Here is a 22,859-nt window from a genome sequence, read left to right as displayed (position 1 = left end):
GCTTTGCCTCTTTGCGATTAACATTACAAGGATTCGAACACAACACTGGTGCATGTTATTAAAAGTTTTGCTTGGACAGAGATTATGCCAAAGTTACTAGTTTTTTTTCCTAGAATCTTGGCATGAAATGAAGAAAAGAAAAGAAATTTATCCTTAAATCATTGACATTTGACACCCATCATTAATTGAAACTCACCAAAATCAACTTTCCCATCCAAATTGACATCCACAACTCTAACCATCTTCTCGATCTCCCTAATTCCCCACCCTTTATCCAGCCCCAAACATTGCAGCACCCTCTTCAACTCCACAGTATCTATGAACCCATCTCCATCCACATCGAATATCTTGAACGCTTCCCTCAGCAGCTCGCTCTGCTTCCCCGCCGCCGCCTCCTCCGCCATCTCCCCGATCACCTCCTCCACCGCCACCTCATCACCGCCCTCCCCCGGCGGCAGATCGAACCTCGCCTTCTCCTCCTCGCCCTGTATCAGCCCCAGCTTCTCCACCACCCCCTTCGCTTTCTCCTTCTTGATCCTCCCGTTTTCCCGCATCCCGAACACCGTGATCAGGGCGTGCAGCAGGGCGTCGTCGTAGGCGGCGGCGCGGGGCTGGGAGATGCTCGGTGGGGCGTCGGATTGTGCGGCCGCCCGGAACCCCCCGCCAAGTGTTTGTAAAAAGTCCCCAATGAATCTGGAGATGCCCATCGCGTGGAAACTGCGCCGGAGAATTGGAATGCGATGTGGGAGTGTTGTGGGAGTGATGGATTTATGGATTGAGAGCTGGCGAAGAAATAATATAGAATGGGATTTGTGGATCGAATGCGTTGTATTGAAAATTATAAGAAGTGGAAGTTGGGTGTGTGTGTTGATGAAGGGGAGGGAATCGGGGGACAGGATGTGCTTGTCTCTCGGCGGCATGATCGCCAATGTGGAGAAGTTTGCCAATTTGAAAATCTCTACTGTGAAACTGCGAGTTAAAATGTTCCAGTTTTGTTATTTGTTATTTTTTTAATAATAGACGGTACAACTCTATTTATGTTGTCATTAAAGGTACGGATATTCATGTCATCACAAAATTAGCTCGACTAGTTAAAGCACTGAGTTCGAATTCACTCTCTCATATGTTATTGTATTATTCAAATAAATAATCTATGAACAATTACTAAATGAAATAAAATTAAAATAAATATATCTATATATAATTTTATAGCAGGTAAAACAAACGATTTCAAAATTAAAAATAAATCTGAACTAGTTCAATCTAATTCAAATTTATTTTAGGTGAACTCTTAAACCGAGTCAACTCAACTTATATAATTTCTATCGTACAAGGTATTTAAATTCAACCCAATCTAAGAAAATTTATAATCCAACCCATATTTTATTAGGGTGAATTGATCGGATTTTTTGGGTGATTAGTAAGAAGACGAAGGTCTAGTTTTCCGACATGCATACACCTTCCAAGAAGCAAGCGTGTGTGTTATGTGTATGTACCGAGCCTCTATCTATAATCTAATTAATTATTTAAATTAAGTAAATATCTGTAACGTATCTGTCGATTTATTTATTAATGGAGCATTATTGGGTATATTTTTAATTTAAATTAATTCAGAGTGCATATTGTTATTATTTTATTTTTGCATGTGTATCACTCTGCAGAAACCGCGTTCCCAAGCTGTATATTAATTATTGTTGTTACATTATTTATTCTAATCATCTTATTATAATTATAAGCTCAAATACTCTTCCCCATGCAATTGTTCTATTTCAATTTGAGGCCATCACGTGATCTTTTTTTCCCCTTTTTTTCCCTTTTATATTCAAGAATAATTTGTAATGCCCGTTGCAATAGATCATGTACAATTCTGATAATCAAAGCCGGGAAGAAGAAAGAGGGAGCGGGTCAATTTGCCTCCTATTTCTCTTATGTCCCATTTATTCAAAGAAAATCATTTCAAAATCGAAATGAGAATGTTATTTTTTTATATCGTTTATTATAAATTTTCAAGAATTGAAGTAAAAGATTTATTAACGTTGTTTACTGAAATTAAAAATCGAAATAAGGATCAAATATATAACAATTACCATAATCCATATTTTTGTAAAGAATTCAATAGGTCGGCTTGACAAATGCTTACCGATCCAAAAAGATTTTATGTAATATTAATAAGAATCATTCATGTGAATTCATTTCTCATTGATACGTGGCAGACGATAAATAACCTCCAACCTACATTATTTAAAAAAATACTTTATGTACATATCTTTTAAAATAAATGCCAATTGTTTTATTTCCTAAAAAAACAATGTCGATATTTAAGCTAGTTTAAGTGCTTTATACTTTAAAAAAAATAGTTTAAGTAATTGGTATATCATTTTTTATATGGTAGATTTGAATTCTTTATTCTTTTTATCTATAAAGCTGTGTCTTAAAAAAACACTTGAAAATCTCGAAAGAAAAGCATTAACAGTAAATAAATAAAATAAAATAAAGGAAATAAAGATCTCTTCAGTGGCAAATCAAATTAGAACAAAAAAATAGATATATTTCCATTATTACCCTTTAACGCGGACAGCTTCCTTCAATTCAATTCAATAATAGGCTCCAACCTCCCCCACCTATAAAGGCAAATAAAAAGGTAGGATATAAATTTTTCTTATGGAAGATATTATTATATTTGACAATATCTTTTTTTCTTCTAATTAAGAAGACAAAAAAATATATAAACTGTTTGTTTACTGTGAGTTAAAATTTGCATGGATACGCGTTTAGATTCCAATATTTGTTTTATATGAATTCAAAATATTCCTGTATCCAAAGATGTTATATCTAAATATTTTGGATACACTTTCCAAACATGAGAAATCAAGATTCTCATGTGAGGCACCTATCGTTACATTTTTACCATTCATTTTTTTACTTATGTATATATAATTTTTATTTTATCAATTTTTATTTTTATTTTTTTAATTAAAATAAATTAATATACTCGAACGTTAATAAAGAACTCTATGTAATTAATTATATTTATATGTTAATTTACCTATAGAATAAATTTTAATTTATATTATTTAATATATCTACCGATTTTAAAATTGATATTAATTATACATGTAAAAACAATTCTATAAATATCAATATTATTTTCCCTCAAATTTTTTTCTGATTCGATGTAAAAATATAATCCAACAAAAATGTGGTTAAAAAAGTAAAATTAATATAAATTAATATGTTATGCAAAATAATATTTAAATTTAATATAAATTAATCTATTTAAATTAATAAGGACGTTTTTAGAAGAAATATATTATTCTAAAATATTTTCCATTACAAATCAAAACTACTCAAATATTTTCTTGTATATTATTATAAATTTTCATATAAATAAAATAATTATTTAAAGATGTCGAACATCTATATTTCATGACATCTAAAATTTCGAGCATCTAAGATCTCATCCCTTAAATCATATTTCTTAACTAAAACATAAAATTTATTTTCGATTAAAATCTGTAGACGATAGGTCAAATCATTATTTTTTTGAGTTGATTTTAATTTTATTCCAAAACTTTTAATTGAATCTAAATAGTTTTATTCAATTTCCTAAAGGCTAAAATACTTTTATATATTTTGAAAATTATAATAAGCCATAGGATATTACGAAGCCAAGGGAATAACATGTCATCGTGGTAAGCGAGTGCCACGTACGCAGATCTGTACGGATTTGTACACGTGTCGTCACCGTTGGCAACCTCCGAGTCTCGGCCGTTTATGTTTTTGCTCAATTGCATAAGAAAATTGAAAAACAAATATATTCTTGTTCTTCTTGTTCTTCTGCGAACCGCGAAGCGGATGCGACGCTGTCACGTTTTTCACGACAAACACAAGATCGCTGGACTAGGGGCAACATCTTCTCCTCCTCATCGGAATTCGGACGTTGATGCCGTAATCGGAATCCATGGCGGTTCCGAAGCTTGCGACCCTAACGATATGTATAGCTTTGATTATCTTCTCGGCTTCAGCGGACGTGATCGTCGACGGGGAAGGAGAGGGACATAATTGAAGTTGGGAGAGAGGATGGCTCTGATTCCTCCCTGCTCAAGATCGAATTGGAAAAACTCAATTCAAAGATCCGAGAGCTTGGTTAGTTTATTGTAATCTCCTATGCATTTGAGCTTCATTGTCTGTTTGGTTGCAGAGAGAGCGTGGGAAAATGTGGCGGATGAAATATTAGTCCTAGCTTTCATATTTTTATAAGGCAAAGTTAATTCGGAACTGCTCGGAATTTGTTTCTTTCTTTATTGGCTGTTTCAATTCTATTTTCCGCCAAATTGGTTGATATGGCCTTTTGTAGCCGTATGAATTTCAAAACTAAGAAAGCGGTTTCCTGTGATCGAATGAAGCTCCGCATTTGCTTCATTTCTATGGAAGAGGATAATGTGCTTCCCAAGCGTTTTCCGCATGCTCTTATGTTGGTTAATGTGGTTGTTCACCTTTTCATGTTTTTAGGGACTCAGTTTTGCCTATTTTTGCAGAGGTCCTTATCGATGAAAAAACACTGGAATTGGAGAAAAAGGACGATCTAATATCTCAGAAGGATAAAATATTCAGGGACAAGTCAAATAAAATTTCATTTCTGCAAAGCGAGATAGAATCTCTCCAGGTTGCCTCTTGTATATATCTAGATTGAAAAATTAGTACTTTGCTTTTAGTTCAACAAATGTGGAAGGTTTCGATCAGTAGATGGCTATAGTACTAGTTCCGTAGAGCTATGCTCATGTTTAGCTGAAAAATCCGTATGGATACTTTTATTATTGCAATGATGGAGATTGATTTTCTGATGCTATTACTGCCTCATGTAACCTTTACTCCATTCCATTTTTACGTATTTGGATTTTTGTATCTAAATATAATTCGTGCTATGAGCAGAGGGAAGGGAAGTTACACGCTGAGGAAAAAATTGGAAAGGCTCAGGCGCGTGCTGGTGAATTAGAGAAGCAGGTACGATATTGAAATTTTGAACATAATGAACCATTGTAGTTACGGTGCGCACTCACTCTCTGTGTCTCTGTATTTGTCTTTTCAGGTCAGTGAACTTAAAAGGGAATTATATGCTCAAAATAGGGAGAAAAATGCTCTGGAAGAGCGATCAAGTGAAGCTGAGAAGGAAATGCATAAATCTATTACAAAACTGGAGAAAGTAAGTTAAGTGCATTTGTGGAAACCGTGGATTGGAATTGGCAGCCTCTTTGCTGATCACAGTTCACAGAAAGAAACTGTTTTAGTTTTTCTTTAGTTATGTTATCATGGTTTTTATTTTGTTTTTTGTTTACAGCTTCAGACCACTAATAAAGAACAGAAGAGCAAAATTCAGAAACTCGAACGTGCACTTAAAGTGGCCGAGGTACTCTGATTTTGCTGCTGCTGATATGCATTTTATGGAATTTGATTGTTCCTATCTTAGCTATTTTCTTGTCTATTCTTAGGAAGAAATGATAAAGGCGAAGTTTGAGGTCACTTCAAAGACTGAAGAGTTGATGGAGGTAAAGTTTATTAATTAAGTTATTCTGGTCTTTCATCACGCAGGTAAATTTCAGTACCTAGCGTCCTTCCATGGTTAACCTTAATCTTAAAATAGTTGAACTTTCTATATGCTTTCAATTCCCTGAGGCTTTTCCTCCTCCCTCAAAATAACTTCTCATTTGGGTACTTTAGATTCTAGGTGAAGTTTAAGTGGTTGTACGGTTGAACCTTTACGCATAACACCTCAAATGTTATCCATTTAAGCTCCGCCCAAAAGCCAATAAGATCTTTGAGAATTGTTTGATTGTTCCCAATTAGTTCTGGAGCTCCTTTGTACATTTTTTTATATGGTTCCTTATGATTCATATCTTACAAGGTAAGTTGACCTTGAGGCCAGAGCAAGATGGATGCTTTCTTGATATGGTTGGTGGGATTTATTTTTAATAACATTATTGTTACAGTTTTTGGCTTAGAACTGCATTTAAACAGTGATTATAGAGAGAGAGAAAAAAAACACTGGTGAGTTCTTGAATCCATTTCCAAACAAATAAGGTTTCATATTGTCTAATCGCAATTAGATGAAATACACGTATGATGAACATTGTTCTAAATTTTTGGTATTCATGATCATAGCCTGACATGACGCTTGGCTAAATTTACTCACAATGCATGATCAGGTCCATGGTGCATGGTTTCCACCATGGCTTGCTTCATTCTGGAACGAGCATGTAGAACCTGCAATGCATCTGGTGATGCAAAAGGTACCATTTCTGGTTTCTTGAGGTTATTTGTTGGTTACCCTGTGAAATTATTTACTCTTACATCCTATCATTACCATTCTTTGGCTTGGTTGCTTTCCCATTAATGATAGTGAGAATCTAAGTGTGCTGCAGCTTTGACCATACCTGCAGTGAAAGTTGATTTCTATCATCCGTGCACCAATTCTTTTTAAGTTCATCACCCTTCTTGCCCTCTTTTTCTAATTGGTTGCAGATGTGGGCGGGGAAGGCACATGTGGAGAATTGCGTGGGACCGCACATAGAACCAATTAAAGCTGTGAGCTAATTTTCTTAATTTCTGCTTTTGTATTTGCTTTACATATAAGCATTGCTTAGTAGCTTAAGATGATCTTAGAAAAGTACTTAAATTTTGTGTGATGTATCTTCTTTGAACGTGTTTGAAATGATGTAAAAATTGTATATTGTCATTTTCTATTAATTGTCTTACATATCAAACCTCAAGTTTAAATTTTGATCTGAATCTTCATATTATTGATATGAATAGAATGCGGTCAACCTTTTCTCTCTTTTTCATATGTAAAATGGATGTCAGGTAATGAAGAAATAAACTGTTTGTACATGAAGAAAAAACTATCTCAGCAACGAATTTGGAAAATGATTTATTATGTTTGGATGCTCACTCAGAGTCTACACAGGACATCAAAGAAACAATTTGCGACTTCCATTATTTGGGTTAGGGTTGAGTTTTTGGGGGAAAAAAATATCTGGGGCACATTTTCTAGTAATGTCTTAAACTATAAATTGAATAGTTTGGAAGGTTGACATACAATGAGTTCAGAGGTTTGAGTCAAATTGATTCCATCGGTAAAAACATCGTGGTTGTCATGTGAGCTGTACTAAGATTTTTGTAGGCATCAAATACCTGAATGATCTTTACTTCGTTGGTAATTGCAGAAATGGATCCCTGCCATGCATGAACGGTGGGTGGGTGGTGAAAACAAATTCTAAGCCACATTTGCAGTCGCTGTGTAAAAGAAGTTCAGAAGCCTATGAGGCTTCAAAGCAAGCATTGACTTCACATATTATAAAAGCACAAGAATTTGCCTCTCCCTACTTTCAGGTGAATACCTTGCTGTTTTCTGTCTTCTTGTAGTTAATCTGCTTTGTTGCTGCTCTGTATCACTGTTTTCTGTTTTTTATTTTCCTTTCTCTTTTTTTTCCTTCTTTTTTTTCCTCCTCCTTCCTCTTTTTGATGTGGGTTAGAAAGTAAAAATGGTCAGCGAACCATATGTTGATCACGTTGCTACTGTGACCAAACCTCATGTTGACAAAGTTCGAGTAGCATTAAATCCATATACAAAGGAGTTAGCGCATGCTTGTGGAAAGTTTTTGGAATCTGCGGCTACACATCATCGAATGGTACAAAATTTAAAAAAATGTACTTTTTCATTGTTGTAATTCTGGACTACTTAGTAAACATAGACTTCTTATTCACTGTGACATGATGCGATGTGGTATTCCTTTGGGCAATTTGATTTCAGTCAAGACTTCATCGATTCAGAAACCTGTGTGGATTTGAGTTTTTTTTTTTAGCAATTGTCAGGCCAAATGTTTTTAATTTTGAAGCAAAATAGCTTTGAGAGATTAGAGTCTTTTTCATTATTTAACATTTTGAGCAGTCAGTTGGAATTAGGGGACTGGGGGTGCACATCCGTGTCGGTTTTGGGCTTAAACTGACAGATTGGTTTTTGTCAGTTGGAGCTTGGCTGTTTTGGAAGGCTCTACAACATCGACTGACATATGAACATCTAGAAATGTAGTAAGATCTGTAGGTATATATCTTCCGTCCATGCTTGTAGCCTTGTATTATGAATCCCTGAAATGTCACATACCCTGCAATGCGAGAAACTGAGAGGGTGTTTATCGTACTGCAAGAGACCAGATAAATTAAAATATCAGAAGGAATCAAACCTTGAAAATAATCTTTTCAATAGAAACTTCTCCAATTATATATAATGCACGATTTCTCTTCCAGAGATTCCTGGAGAGACAAGTAATTTGCCATCATCAGAGGACTTGAAAGAATTTGATTTTCTATTCTCAGCTAATCCGAATTACCTCAGAAACTCTGGCACCCCCTGCAATCTGTACAAAACAAGTCGCCAGTTGTTTCTTTCCCTATCAAAACTACTTTTGGTCCTGAATTGAAAAACATTACTTGAGAAAATTGAAATCTCATTTTTAAGCATGCATCAAGTGGAACACGTGAAGCTGTTATAGTAAATATATGAACATAAGGGTTAACGTTTGGATTACACATTTTCATTCTGGAAATATCATCCAGAATCTCATCTTTATTGATTAATACGTCAAATATTCTTAATAGTTTAGATTATGGACTTCAATGTCAGAATTAAATACACGGGTTCATGTTTTCTCTATTTTTATGAAATCTTTAGAGCAGGTTCTGATTTCTGAGATGATTATTGTTGGTGCTTGTGAGAACCGTAGAACTTTCTACTGAGATTAGTTTATTTTGACTTCAGAAATAGATAAAATACCTTTAGTAAGATCTGCTGCTCATTGTTAGTGAACTTGGGTCCATGAATGATACCACAAAACTATATTGACCTTGATAATCATGTTATTGGTAACATTTTTCATCTCCCACTGCTAATTATTTTCAGTAATTAGCATTTGATATTGTACAACTGTAATTAGAATTTGATGTTGTAAGCTATTAGAAGGAGCTCGCCAGGCAGGAATAATTATTCTCCTGGTACCCGGAACCAAACCAAGAAATCAGCCGGATAAAGTACTGCATGAAAATTTTAATATAGTCCTTTATACTTATATTATTCTCTTATGTTTGCTTCAGGTTAAATCCACCATTCAAGAAATGCTCAACAGTCATGACATTACAAGACCAATTGCTACTAAAGAGTTCGAGTGGTTTTTGGTTTGTATTATTCTTGAAAATATGACCTTGTATATAGACGTTTGGTGCACAGATTTTTTGTTGAAATCTTACCGTCTTTGAAATTTCACACCCCTTGTACTTTCGAATTTCTATTTTGATAATCTATTTTGGTCCTTGTCGTTAAATTTTTTGTAGTGCTATGTGACACTGGGGACATTAAGTCTTATTTCTCGAGTCTGCATTGAGTTTAGAAATCGGTTGCTTAAGATATACATTAAATACAAAAATTTTAATGGAAAGGACCAGCATCGTTAGAAAACAAATTTTTTAAAATATGACTTGTGAAAACTCAGGGATAAATTGGATTTAAAACCATATTTTACTTACTAAATTTGTTGATCTCTTGTTATTGACTCGATACAGGATTCTGCATTGTTGGCCTTGCCCATGATAATATTGTTCAATCTTTGCCGTTGCTGTGGCATTTCCCGGTTAGATTCACGATCTTCTCTCTTTTTCATTCTAAAGCGTCATATATGTACACATTTTCTTGAAAGAGGACACAGTTGAAGAAATAATATATCTTTGTGCAGTAAAAAAGCTAGGAGACCTGGCCGGAGTGCCAACCCCACCAACGCACGTCGTAGGGCCAAAAGAGGAACTTCTGTCAAGTAAAGTAACATCATTGCTGATCCTCTGTTGGGGACAAGTTTTTACAGGTCTGCTTTATCTTTAACAGTTATGTTTGAAATATATAAATGAACTGCTGTTACCATAGTTATGCTATTCTGTGTTGTGATACTGCAACTTCATTGTTGATTGGTTCTTAAGACCATCCTAATGGTGACATGGCATTTTCGCATAAGACGCGGTACTAGTCTTACTTTTCTTGCTTCAATTAGCCACCTGCCACCTGGCACTACTTGAATGCTACTCACCACAAATTGAATCTAACCAATCAGTCAATGACTCCAAAAGTTAAAGGATTTGATCCTTATTCTTGAACCTGCACTACTACCGTATGGTGCTTGGGACATAATTCAACTCACTTTCTTTTCATGCTTTTAAAGGGCTTTCAAATTTTCCTTGAATCCTATAAAATAGGATTTAAACCCATATCTTACTTTCCATGATCATTTTCTTTTCGCTTTGCGATTCTTAACCATCTTCATTTGAAAACACTAGATAACGGTTCTAAAATTTTTGCATTTTTGGGCATAGGAACTAGGAAGATGGTTTTTTTTGCATTTTTGGGCATAGGAACTAGGAAGATGGTTTTAGTCCTAAAAAGGGTTCCAATCTAAAAGAATAATGTTGCAATGTGATTTCTAATATGTTTTTTCGTTCAAATATCCTCTTGCTCTCCATCATCACATCGTTCTGTGGGTAACCGTTAACCGGTTGCCAATATTATGCATATTCAAGTATTTACTTGCTTACGTTAATCGTATTTCGATTTCCCGCAGGTGGACGGCACATCTTCTGCTTGCAAAATTCTCTAGAAATCTGGAACTGTAAGGACATTTTTTTTTGGAAGCTCTGGCAGTTTCATGACCTAGTCTTGGTTGTTAGATGTCCTGGATACTAATACCCCGGAAGTTTAGAAGTTGAAGTTATACTTCGTTTTCAATGTTTTGAATTTGTACCTTACTTTCTTCTTTGTAAATTATGAAAAATAAACCATTTTGAATTTTCATCTCTTGTTACTCGGCACTGTTCAAGTTCGCTTGCTGTTTTGATGAAAGTTCCAAAAGGAATAAAGTTTGATGTAAAGTCGAACCTATAATCGATTATAGATATAGTTAATCGAAAAAGAGGTGGACTGACTGCTTGCTTATACTATTAGATTCCAATTCCGGAGTTAAACAGTACATATTGACGAAGAAAGGTGACGGTTTCGTGAAGGAGAGGAGAACTATCTCTATGACTGCAGCAACTTCTTCAGTTTTTACTGAGAAATGTATGCGTATCCTTGGCATCTCTTAGAAGTTAGGCCAGTAATTCTCCAGGTCCATGCAGTGATCCACGTTCATAAATCTGTTGCTAGATCCATTGGGATTGTTGTTGATCTCTGTCCCATAGGCGGTCTCAGGAGCCATCGTACTTGCAATCATAGACGAAGCGATATCTTGTTGGCCAATAGTCGTTGCTGCCACCACTGGTGGTGGCATCGACCGCAAAACTGGCTGCGGTGCAGCTCCTCCGAGGTTCAAGTTCAACCCAGATATCGTGAAGCAACCTCCTGCAGGTGGGTAGTTAAACTGGGGCTGCATCGATAAGTTGATACCATGAGTAGTTGATCCTCCACTGCCACAGCCCCCACCACCGGCCCTCAGGACTCGGTTGAGCTCAGCGAGCTCTGCACCGGTGATGTAGTTTCTTCCGTAGCCATATTGAGCAGCAGGATCTCCCAGCTGCATGATTGGTGGTTGAAGAATAGGGGGGGCTATTTCAAAGTTGGCATAGGGATTCACTGCTCTTGATTGGTTTGGAGGATACTTCTTGGCTCCAGCACTCTTTTGAAATACGCGGCAAACCACCCATTCGTCCTGTTCAAATATGCAAACCAAAGGGAGCTATAAAAAGCGATCATATTGAACGAGTGATTAAATTTGTCATAATCGAACTTAAGTTTTTAGGTTCGGTGGTGGTTTAACATGATATCAGAACAAGAGGTTTTTGTGTTCGAATCCCTATAATATAATTTATTTTTCAGTTAATAGTGATAATCATTTGTTGGGCGTTGAGCAAAATTTTCAGCCCACGAGGGGAGTGTTAAACTATTGTAAATGATTAAATTTGTCGCAACCTATCCTTTTAAGCTTGTGGGTTCAATGGTGATTTAACAGATTAATTACATATATTAAAAACTATATATTAAACGAACTCCATTAGGGAGTGATTAACATTTTTATTCAACGAGGAGACATTAGATCTAATAATCAATATCTTCAACTTTAATGTTTGTGGAAAAAAAAATCTTTTTAATATTTAGGAGTGCTTTGACAAGAAAATTTATAAAATATTAAATCTTAGATAGGTGATCATTATGATTTGAACTCAATTCTCTCGAAATTCTTCAAGAATTTATGTTCGTCCCTTTAGTCATATAACTCATAATATTCATGTAGGGGGTTAGATGACAATATGATCGAAGCTTCAATAACTAGTAATTGTACACAATGATCTTTAAAACGCTATAATCTCACATAAAACGCATGTTTAATATGGCAGGAAATGTTACCTTGGCAGTTCGAAAGGCCGTTTTAGAGTGAAGTCGATATTCATGCATAACCCAATTAGTTTTTTCTCCTCTTGGGGCTCTTCCTTTGTAGAACACTAATGTCTTCTTCATACCAACCAACTCTGAAGTATTGCTATTGAAAATTTCTTTGTCTTTTCCAGTGGTTTTCCAATACCCTGTGTTTGTCGCTCTATTTGTTCTCACTCCAGTAGGGTATTTTCTGTCTCTTAGGCTGAAGAAATACCACTCTTTTTCTCCCATTTTTGCCTTCCCTGTTTCAAACAAAAACACCGAACCGAACTCAACTTGTTGTCAATAACACCCCAAAATCATGGGTTAGAAATTACTACGCTCACTAGTACGACGCAGTATAAGTTTAATATGTATTCTAAAAAAAGTCACAACTTTTTATTTTCCTTTCAAATATAGTATGAGTATGATTTTTCTTTAGTGTATTTTATTACTATATTTGAGTTTGAGTTCGTAAAATTTCAAATTTTATACTATATTTGAAAATACATATGCTTTTTTTTTTTTTTGGTGTAAATGCCTCAATAGAAATTAAAAAAAAAAAACTTTAAAACATAGCTTCCTAACAAAAACCCTAATCTACTTTCCAAGAGTAAATAAGCTCAAGCAAAATATATAGGCAATAACCATACCCTATAAAATTAGGGTATGATAGTTCAAAAGTTGTTTTTTTACGATAAACAAATAATCACGAGCATATTAACTCGAATATTATGCACAATAATGCCAACATTTACAAGTCATTCGATCAAAATTCTTAAAAACGCAGGTGTTACGAAACAGTTTCACGAACAAACCCTAATTAATCCCGAACCCACCTGGAAGTTCCCAAGGTTCAAATTTGTTGAGATCAACATCAGTAATGGCCCTTCCAGTAAAGTTAGCATCTGAAATCTTATTCAAGAGATAAAAAGTGATCAACTCTTCATCAGAAGGATGAAACCTAAACCCTGGAGGCAATAATGTTTGATCTTCTGCCATATTGTTCTTCTTCTCCACCTCCCTCTTCTTCCCTTCCTCCTTCTCTGTCGTCCCCGTCTCGGTCGTTGGATTGCTACCGCTCGAAACCTAGAGAAAAACAAAGAAAGAAACACAACAGCATCAAAACATGGCAACTTCTCCAAAACCAAAAGCCTAATGAAGTTTCTCACTTTAAGAGAGAGAGAGAGAGAGAGAGAGAGAGAGAGAGAGCTAACTTGCATGGAGAGAAGATTCAAGTTTATTCAGATTCTTGTTTTTTTTGGTGGGTAAGTGTTGCAAGAAATCTATGGGGGTTTTAACATTGTAATAATTTAGAAAGAAGACAAATAATGGAGTGTGTTTGTCAAGATTTCACCTAATATTGGCCTTCAAATTTACATTTACACTCACATATAATTTGTTTATAATACTTTGTCCAAGTCTTTCTTTGGGTTTCTTTTTTTTTTTTTAATTTTTTAATTTTCAGCCGCCTTCTCAGAAATGGGAGAAACCCTTTTGTTAAGACCAGAGATTATGAACACTCTCTCTCTCTCTGTTGAAGTAGTTGGGAGTAGTGTATATGAGGGTTAATCACTGATTTTTATTTTTTTTCCTTTTGGAATATAATATTAAGATAGTGAATTATTAATATAATATATATATATATATATATATATATATATATTTCAAGTGTAATAATGTGGGGTGGAGATTCGAACTCTCAACTTTAGGATTGGATATATATGCGTAACCTACCGATATAATTTTTATTGCTTTCTAATTTTTACACCCTTTTATGAATATATTATATACAGGGACATTTTTATCTTTTGTTATAGTTGATGATGGTGAGTCATTTAGGGTGTATTTTGGGATGCTATGATCTAAAGCCTAACCATTAGGTTTGTTTCACAAATTAGATACGTTTTGGATGAAAGTTTTCTTAAACCTTTTGCAATTTCATGTCTCTTTAAATTACATTTCAATAACATTCAAGTGGGATTGATCAATCTTATCTTATCTTGTGGAGCGTTCGACTCTTGAGCCAAATAAATATTGTTGTTTGTTTCAAGAGTTTTGATCTCAAGATAATTCGTATCTAACCTAAGCCTTAGTTTGAAATTGAGTCGATGGAGGGTTTTAGTGTTTGGTGAATTAGAGATTCATATGCCCTATAAATTCCTAATTTCAATTCGCTAGCTAGGATACCCATTTTCCATCCTTCTTAATGAATAGGCAAATTATTTTTTAGAACAAATATGTCGTCCCTATTCTTAACCAGATTTGTCCTGAGACACTCTCCTAAACTAAAAAAAAAAAAAAAAACTATTTAATCCTCTATCGAAATTAATTAAAAAGCAAGAGGCGTCGGGGATACCAATCAAAACCCTCCAGGCTTCAAACTATATTAACGTGATTGAATGGTTATTATTATTATTATTATTATTATGATAATTTAATTGAATGGACACGTATATATGAAACAGTCAAATGAATCAAAAGAAATTAGTAAAACAGCATAAGTCAGAAATATTAGGGTTTCTAAAATGAGCTATAGAGGCAGATACCACTTGGAATTCTTCAAGAGAGAGAGGTTGAATTCATGAACTAAATATATGAAAAATTATAATATAAATTTAAGTTTTATGTTTGTCAAGAATGGGATTCGAACCCATGCCCTTTCGGACCAGTACCTGAAACTGGCGCCTTAGACCAACTCGGCCATCTTGACATTTGTAAATGCATGTTAATATATTCTTAAACATCAGAAAATCAGCTTAAATACATATTAATATTAATGAGTTCCATCTCAAAACTAATAGTCATATATATTATAAATATCTCTTATCTTTTGATCCTTTAATAAAAGAGATCCTGAACTTTTAGTTTTGTATATAATAGATATCTAAACTTTAAATGTATTTGTAATAGATCTTTTGACTTATTTGATATTTTTTTAAAACTCATGGATTTATCGGATACGAAATTAGGGTCTTATATTCAACACAAATTTTAATTTTATGTCTAATGGATCCATTAATTTTAAAAATTTATTAATATGTCATAGACTTATTAGACGTTAAATCGAAGGTTATATACTTATTAGATATTTTTAAATATAGAGATCTATTATATATAAAATTAAGTTTAATTAGGGATTTCTACTAAATACTCTATAAAGTTTAGAGACATATTAGACATAATAATTCAACCAAAATTAAATTAATTAATCTTCTCCAATAATTTATTAGTATAAAAATAAGGATCATTATTTTCTTTGAATTTCTATGTGTGTACTTTTTCTTTTATAAAATTTTGCAAAGTTAAAAGGAACAAAATGGTCTTTAGTGTGGCTTTCTTCTCAACACAGAAGAAATCTTTATTGTTAACAGCTTAGGGTTTTTCATGGGTGTGAATATTTAATTAAAGTACTCAACAAGCTAGCAAATAATTACAAAAATAGCCACAAAAAAGACCCTTATAGTATTATGGTGTGTGTTTGGGGTAGTTTTTTTTTTTTTTAAATACAAAAAGTGTTATGATTAATTAATAGAAAATATTGTTATAAATTCTCTCATAATATATATATATATATATATATATATATATATATATATACTTCTTTATATATACACCCCTTTACTTCATAGATACAAGCAGGCCTATAAATCATCTTGGGACGACATCAAAACGTACGGCATCTTCTTCTTGGTCCAAAATATCTCGTTTTTTTTTTAATAATTATGATATCTCTACTATTTCTCTTAATTATATTGGAGAGCTTTTTTTTAGCTTCCTCTTATTTTGATGTATATTTCTCACATATCTTGCTCAATGAAATGGTACATCTTTTCAGAAAAAAAAAAAAGAAAAAGATATTGCAGCCTATATTTTTAGTCTCGCTATTCACATTGATTTTATTTTGAATTTTATTTAAAAACGCTTGATCAGTCACACTAATAAATAGTTGTTGTCTACATTTATAAATTGATACATTTTCTCACTTCTAATTGATATGCGATAAAATTTAACGTTACATTACACTTTTGACAAATCAAATGTCGTTTACCGATGACTTGTGTCGATCAATTTCTTGTATATCCAAACATGACTTTGTCTGAAAAAGTTCAACAACAATTGTGAGCTGTTGCATATTAATTAGATTTAGGTTTCTTTAACAGAAAATAAGGTTAATTTTTCATCCCCTACTTGTTCTACACTTCAAGACTACAGAATTATTTTGTTAAAAAATTTTATAAATTAGAGTTCAATTATTTGAGCTTGAAATACATATAATATACTCTAAATCATATCATCAAAATTTTAAGATAATTTATCTGTTAATATTACAAATTTACAAGTCGATCACACATAACCCTCATAATAATACAAATACAATGTTTGACAATGATCATTTCTATGTTGTTAGCAACTAAAACAATAAATTAAGGTTTTCTTGTTTCTTTGTATAAATACCTAACTCCAAAAATTTCTACCGATTCAATAACTTGATAAACACGTCGCAAAGATACGTCTTTGATTCGCTATATCCTTGACCGTTTAATTTATATTTTAGAAAATAATGGATCAAGGCTTACAACAACGTTATCGACAACTCATTGTTGGTGTAGTTGAAATGTGTTTGTCAAGAAAGACGACAACTCGATCTCTAGAAGCAACGTCGAAGAAGAAGGCGAAGAACTAACCCTAAAAAGACAGACCAGTTCTTCATTTAGGGTTTGGTATATTTATACTTGTCAAACACTTCAAGATAAAAATTGAAGCTTTTCAGAATTAATCTCTTTAGTTGTTGGAAATGATCATACTACTGAATATTTTCGATAATGCTTATTAAATAATTTCAGATAACTAAGTACTGTCACTAAAAAGGAAGCACAAAGCAAATGGTCTAGAGATTATTTTCACTTAATTATGTGGAAATTTGGATAAATAAAAGTTTTGTTATTATTCCTCCATGAATAAACTCAAGAAATATAGCTCGCACATTTTACTTTGATTTAGTGATCACATCCACCGTTTTGTTAAGAATCTCATGTTGAAAAGAAAAATGACATAATTAACCACGGATTATAACAGATATGGACTACTTCTTCCATTGTTAATTAGTTTTGAGACCGAATCCATGAATATTAATACTTTTAACTATGAATTGATCTAAAACAAATAACGGGAAATTCTTCAAATTTCGTACATGATGTTAATATTTGACTAATACTTAATTTAAAAAAATATATATCAATTTCATTGTAATTGGCATAATCAACACAATTGAAATTGACTCATTCAACTAAATACAAGATTGAAAATTGAATTTAAAGTCATATGTTTAAATTATATATATTATTGTCCTCATGGTTTTATTTCATGCTGCACTTAGTCTCTCAACTTTTCAAATTAAATTTAGAAGGAAAAAGAAAATATATATATATATATATATATATATATTATTAGTCGTTAAATTTTATTTTTAGGTAGATACTTTACTTCCCAACTTTTCAAATGGTACTATTTCGTGCATGCTGCGCTTGGTTTGTTAATTATGATTTGATAATTTAACAAGAACCTAAATCCATATTAGAAAACCAAAACAACTAATCTTATTCCATATGGCTTCAAAACATTTTTCTGTATAAATTATATTGATCAACTAAATGAAAAATATATATACTTTATAAGAATTATTAAAAGAATTGGTTACAAAGACTAAAATAAATACTCTTTTAGTACTCGTATACTTTTGGCTTTAGTCAATTTTGGACCATATACTTTTATAACACTTATTTTATTTTTCTAATTTTAACTTTGATTCATTTTAGTTCATATACTTTTAAAAACATTTATGAGTTTAGTTCCTATATTTTTAAAAGGTGACGGTCATTTTGATCCCTATTTGCAAAATCTTAACAAAAACTTTATAAACCATTTAAATACAAATGTATGACTATATTCCAAGAATTTTATTGAATTATGTGTAATGCTAAAAAAATTATCGAAATAGATGAGATAAAAATGAAAATGAATGAAAAAAATAGTCTTTTTTTTTTTTAAATAGAGATCAAAATGAACATTTCAAAAGTAGAAAGATTAAAATGAACCGAAGTTAAAGTATAGGGAGACCAAAATGAATGTTTGGAAAATACAAGTACTAAAATCGAAAATATAGCAACTAAAAGAGTATATAAACCTAATTTTTCTTTTTGCAAAAATTTACCGATACTCAAATTAAACTGTACGAAAGTCTAATTGATCAAAATAAAATAAATATAAAATTTTGGGAACAAAACAGAATTAAACCTAAACAAACTAATATTGATCTTGGAGGTTCTCATAAAGGAAAATTATTGGCAAACAAATGATTGAGGGTCAATCTAGAATTTATCATCCACAAGTTTTAAAAAAGTAGATAAGCAAACCTTGAAATTGGTAAGTGGGGAAATCAATGTTAATGAAGATTAGTAAATTTTAGTACCAAGACTTGTCACAAGGGTTTATATGCAAATATATATAGTTTCTTTTCTCCCGAGCTAATTTAATTTTTTTAATGAAAACTAAATTAATTTTCAAATAATATGTCTATTGTGTACTACAAAAACTAATCAAAAAATACCAAAACAAAACGTTATGACCAAATTATATATAGTTTCCTTTTTCAATATTTTAGAGACTGAATGTGGGCTCTATTTGTTAAGCCCAATAGGCCCAATATACGGTCCAGTAAGTAGGTTATCTTGCGTCTGAATCGGGCTCAAGCCCACCTTTAACCGTCTTTGAGAACCAGAAGAACCCAGATCTCGTTAAAAACCGCAACTTCTGGTGGCGGCGGACGCCCATTACTCCGGCAGGCTTCAGCATTTAGCGATTCCAATTCGGTAAGCTCTTCCGGTGTTCTGGTTTTGTTCTTCATTTGAAATTCCTTTTCTGTCGACTTTGAAATTTTGTTCCCTTTTCTTTGATGCGTAGTTAGTAGAGAGGGTCACAATCGCTTGGCTGAGCTCGTTAATTTCTGTTTAATTAGTTTCCTTTTTGTCAATTGGGAATGTTTTATGTTTTCTGATTATAGTGTTGCTGTTTTCAATTCGTTCCTGCTCTTGTTTATTTGAGAAATTCGTTGCTTGTTAATATGTAGACCAGGTGTTTGAAATAATGCCTTGATTTTTTTTCCCCCTCTCCGTTCTGTTTCGTCTAATAATTTGTCTTTGTTTTTCTTTTATACCCCCTGCATAGCATACTTTATCAAGCATTTTACTTCTTTAGATAAGTTTAGGTATTGGATTTTCTTGATGTGCTTTACCAAATCATAGTCCCTTGATCTTCATTTCTCTAAAAGATGCAAGACGCTGAGTCTTGCATAAACCTTCTCCTGATATTTGTTATTCTATGGAAATATTATTGTTTGAAATCCGTTGCAATATACGGCCTAATGTGAGACTGGATAATTCTATTTGGCAGTGTGCCAAAATACTAGCAAGTAGTTAAGTATAGCTGTTTATAGCATTCTTATGTTATTATCTACCATCTCTAAGGGAAACAAACTTTGGTCTAATCGCCGTTACATATTGGTCTAATCGCGTTTTGACCTGAAAATGGTTACAGCATAAAGGTTCTTATAGTCCTGATAAAAGTTTTTTTTTTCCTTTTCCTTCTGGCCATAAGAAAGGATTTTGGTTGTTTGCCTAATGTTGGGGTGAGGCCACCTCCTAATGAAATGGTTTGATCAATATATATGATATTTACATTGCTAGTTTGTCAGGCCTATATGGAGTCCATTCCTGGAGGTCTTCAGGATTTCCTTGGCTTTCAACAGGGACTACAGGGCAATGGTGGAGGAAATTTGTTGGGATAGAGGAAGGTTGTTGTGGTCAAGTTATTTTATGGGGTGTTTAGCCATGGGATTTAGTGTGGGAAATTGTTAGGTTTAACTCCTCCTTGTGGGTGTCGGTTTTGAAGGATTTCTGTAATTATCAGTTAGGTGTTATTATTTTGGATTGGGGCCCTTCTTATAGGGCGGTTTGCTTTTGTTGGGCACTTGGGCTCATGATTTTTTGTATGCTCTTTGGATATTCTTTCGTTTTCTCTCAAACCTTGGTTTCTTATCAATATATATATATATATGATATTTACATTATTGGCCTGCCTCCCCCCCCCCCCCCCCCCCCATACTTCCGTTTGGTGTGATGAAGACCCCCTTAAGTTTTCTTTGTGACTATTTGAATTTCATTCAATTGATAGATCCGTATTAATGAATGTTGTGTTTCTTTTCTAATTGTACTTTTCATGCGTCATTCAGGTGCTACCAAGAACCCACTTAAGTTTTCTTTGTGACTATTTGAATTTCATTCAATTGTTACATCCGTGCTAATTAATGTTGTGTTTCTTTTCTACTTGTATTTCTCATGCATCATTCAGGTGCTACCAGGAACTTTTTCCTTGGTTATATTGACACTTTTTTTTTCAGACCCAACTAGAATTTTATTATTAGTGGGACCAGATAATTTCTCTTTAGATTTCAATTCAAGATACTTGTTTGACTGTGCTCGTTGAGATTACCATTACAAACTTTTGGATTTAAACCTTTTTTTTCTCCTTATAAGTCCCTCTTAGTAGGTCAGATTTCCCCGTTAACATATCTTTCCTGTGGTCTTACAGCATTAAAAATGTTGGAGCATGATGCAAATCCAACTATCAGCAAGTCAACAGGCCTGCCTCGGAAGCGTTTCTACCGTGCAAGAGCACACAGCAACCCTCTGAGCGACTCTCACTTCCCTGTACCAATTTCACCCAGTGAAGTTGACTATTCCCTTCACTACCCTCAATGGTTCCCTTCAAATGATCAGCCAGATAGATCGAAAAAGGTTGAATTTGCAGATATTGGATGTGGTTTTGGAGGTCTTCTGATTAGTCTCTCGAACCTTTTCCCCGAAACCCTGATGATTGGAATGGAACTCCGGGATAAAGTAACAGAGTATGTTAAGGAACGGATCTTAGCTTTAAGAGTAGCAAATCCTGGCCAGTACCAGAACATCTCGGTAGTTAGAACAAATTCCATGAAGTACATCCCAAACTACTTCGAAAAGGCGCAACTTTCGAAAATGTTTTTCTTGTTCCCGGATCCTCATTTCAAAGAGAAGAATCATCGGCGTCGTGTGATCAGTCCACATCTGCTCGATGAGTATGCATTCGCCCTGAGAGTTGGAGGAATTATATACACAATCACAGATGTGGAAGAGCTTGGAGAGTGGATGAAGGCTTGTCTAGAGAACCACCCCTTGTTCGAGGCTCTAACGGCAGAAGAACTCGAGGCAGATCCGGCCGTCGAGCTTTTAAGTTCTGCAACTGAGGAAGGACAAAAGGTTGCAAGAAATGAGGGACAGACTTTTCGGGCAGTTTATAGACGCATTAGTGCAGCACCATGAGTTGGAAGCATTGAGCTTTCTGGGTTCCATTTGATTGAAGTAGTGATTTGCTTCCTTGAGTTTTAGCTACTTCATAGTCTTTATTTGTATTCTATTTTCTGTTTTTATGATAAATACATTTTTTTATTGAAAGCTATTACTGTTAGAAATTTGGTCTGATTTACTTCAGATATGAGCTGGGCTGAGAACTTCCCCCTAATCTGGAATTCCAAATCAGTTATTACAATTTTTGTCATATGGAAATGGATTAGCGTTTCAGGAAACATTATTATTTTTTTGGTTAAATCATACAAAATGTCCCTAAACTTGAGTATGTTCCAATTATGTCTCTGACATTTCAAAAGTTTCATTTTTATTTATACTTTAAAAATTGTTTTAAAACAATCCTAATGTTAACTTTTTCTATTAAAATTAAGCAAAAATGTGATGTGAATTCATCTTGGATTGAGAAAATTATATTAGAATATTAAGATTTTAAAGTTTCCTCTCTAATTTGTCGTTTCTAGTTTTTTTTTTTTAACTGAAATATTTTGTATAAAAAATTAAATGTAAAATTTTGGACCTGCTAAAGTACATGGCATTTTGTATAATTTAACTTAGAAAATATGACAAAATTTTTAAGTTAATTAAGAAATTTCCAATCTCCATTGGTCTATATTAAAATTATATAGGTTAAAATACTAGTTTGATCATCTGGTTCATTTTAATCCTTATACTTTTAAAATGTTGGTTTTGGTCCATTTGGTTCATTTTGGTCCCTGTATTTTGAAAATTACTTCCTACTTCTATACAGTGACCATTTTGGTCATTTCATTTTATTTTAAATCTTATTTTTCTATCACAATTTCAACACCACATTATAATCAATATATTTCTTACAATGTAAACATTAATTTTTACTAAATTGTTTTCGTTGGGTGTAAAATTTGTGTTAAAATACGATGAATGACTAAAATTATCACCTTTTAAAAGTACAGGGACCAAAATGAACATTTTCAAAGTAC

At 33.3% G+C, this 22,859-nt stretch overlaps 4 protein-coding genes and 1 non-coding gene across 6 annotated transcripts; 2 read left to right on the top strand and 3 right to left on the bottom strand.

Moving 5' to 3' along the window:
• Positions 1 to 32: 32 nt before the first annotated feature.
• On the bottom strand, positions 33 to 1,077 carry LOC111005158 (calmodulin-like protein 2). Its single transcript, XM_022276569.2, has one exon. It carries the CDS (start codon positions 918 to 920, stop codon positions 159 to 161), a length of 762 nt encoding a protein of 253 aa, XP_022132261.1. The 5' UTR covers positions 921 to 1,077; the 3' UTR covers positions 33 to 158.
• A 2,720-nt stretch (positions 1,078 to 3,797) lies between these two features.
• On the top strand, positions 3,798 to 10,882 carry LOC111004713 (uncharacterized). Its single transcript, XM_022275870.2, is given in 16 exon segments — positions 3,798 to 4,054; positions 4,056 to 4,146; positions 4,539 to 4,666; positions 4,933 to 5,004; positions 5,090 to 5,203; positions 5,339 to 5,407; positions 5,490 to 5,546; positions 6,204 to 6,287; positions 6,520 to 6,582; positions 7,221 to 7,253; positions 7,255 to 7,386; positions 7,530 to 7,685; positions 9,145 to 9,225; positions 9,610 to 9,677; positions 9,780 to 9,905; positions 10,653 to 10,882. Coding segments are annotated over 15 exon segments (1,323 nt in total). The 5' UTR covers positions 3,798 to 3,961; the 3' UTR covers positions 9,862 to 9,905; positions 10,653 to 10,882.
• NAC038 (NAC domain containing protein 38) lies at positions 10,650 to 13,708 on the bottom strand. The gene is made up of 4 exons (XM_022275872.1): positions 13,657 to 13,708; positions 13,279 to 13,528; positions 12,431 to 12,702; positions 10,650 to 11,735 (listed from the first exon to the last, which is right to left on the bottom strand). The coding sequence occupies exons 1-4, from the start codon at positions 13,660 to 13,662 to the stop codon at positions 11,169 to 11,171; spliced, it is 1,095 nt and encodes a 364-aa protein (XP_022131564.1). The 5' UTR covers positions 13,663 to 13,708; the 3' UTR covers positions 10,650 to 11,168.
• A 1,363-nt stretch (positions 13,709 to 15,071) lies between these two features.
• On the bottom strand, positions 15,072 to 15,152 carry TRNAL-CAG (transfer RNA leucine (anticodon CAG)). Its single transcript has one exon. It is a non-coding gene; the product is annotated as a tRNA-Leu (tRNA).
• Positions 15,153 to 19,180: 4,028 nt separating this feature from the next.
• Positions 19,181 to 22,118, top strand: LOC111005201 (tRNA (guanine-N-7) methyltransferase). 2 transcript variants are annotated; one of them, XM_022276628.2, is made up of 2 exons: positions 19,181 to 19,311; positions 21,089 to 22,118. In XM_022276628.2, the coding sequence occupies exon 2, from the start codon at positions 21,097 to 21,099 to the stop codon at positions 21,853 to 21,855; it is 759 nt and encodes a 252-aa protein (XP_022132320.1). In that variant the 5' UTR covers positions 19,181 to 19,311; positions 21,089 to 21,096; the 3' UTR covers positions 21,856 to 22,118. The 2 variants fall into 2 exon arrangements, with proteins under 2 accessions (XP_022132320.1, XP_087983228.1); XM_088127102.1 differs by lacking the exon at positions 19,181 to 19,311 and adding an exon at positions 19,342 to 20,291.
• The last annotated feature ends 741 nt before the right edge of the window (positions 22,119 to 22,859 follow it).

The sequence above is a fragment of the Momordica charantia genome, assembly GCF_013281855.1.
Source record: "Momordica charantia cultivar OHB3-1 chromosome 8 unlocalized genomic scaffold, Mcharantia_2.0 BLBB01000008.1, whole genome shotgun sequence".
Classification (NCBI taxonomy): domain Eukaryota; kingdom Viridiplantae; phylum Streptophyta; class Magnoliopsida; order Cucurbitales; family Cucurbitaceae; genus Momordica; species Momordica charantia.
The sequence above is the reverse complement of the archived record's forward strand: the minus strand, read 5'-3'. Positions and strand labels throughout refer to the sequence as shown.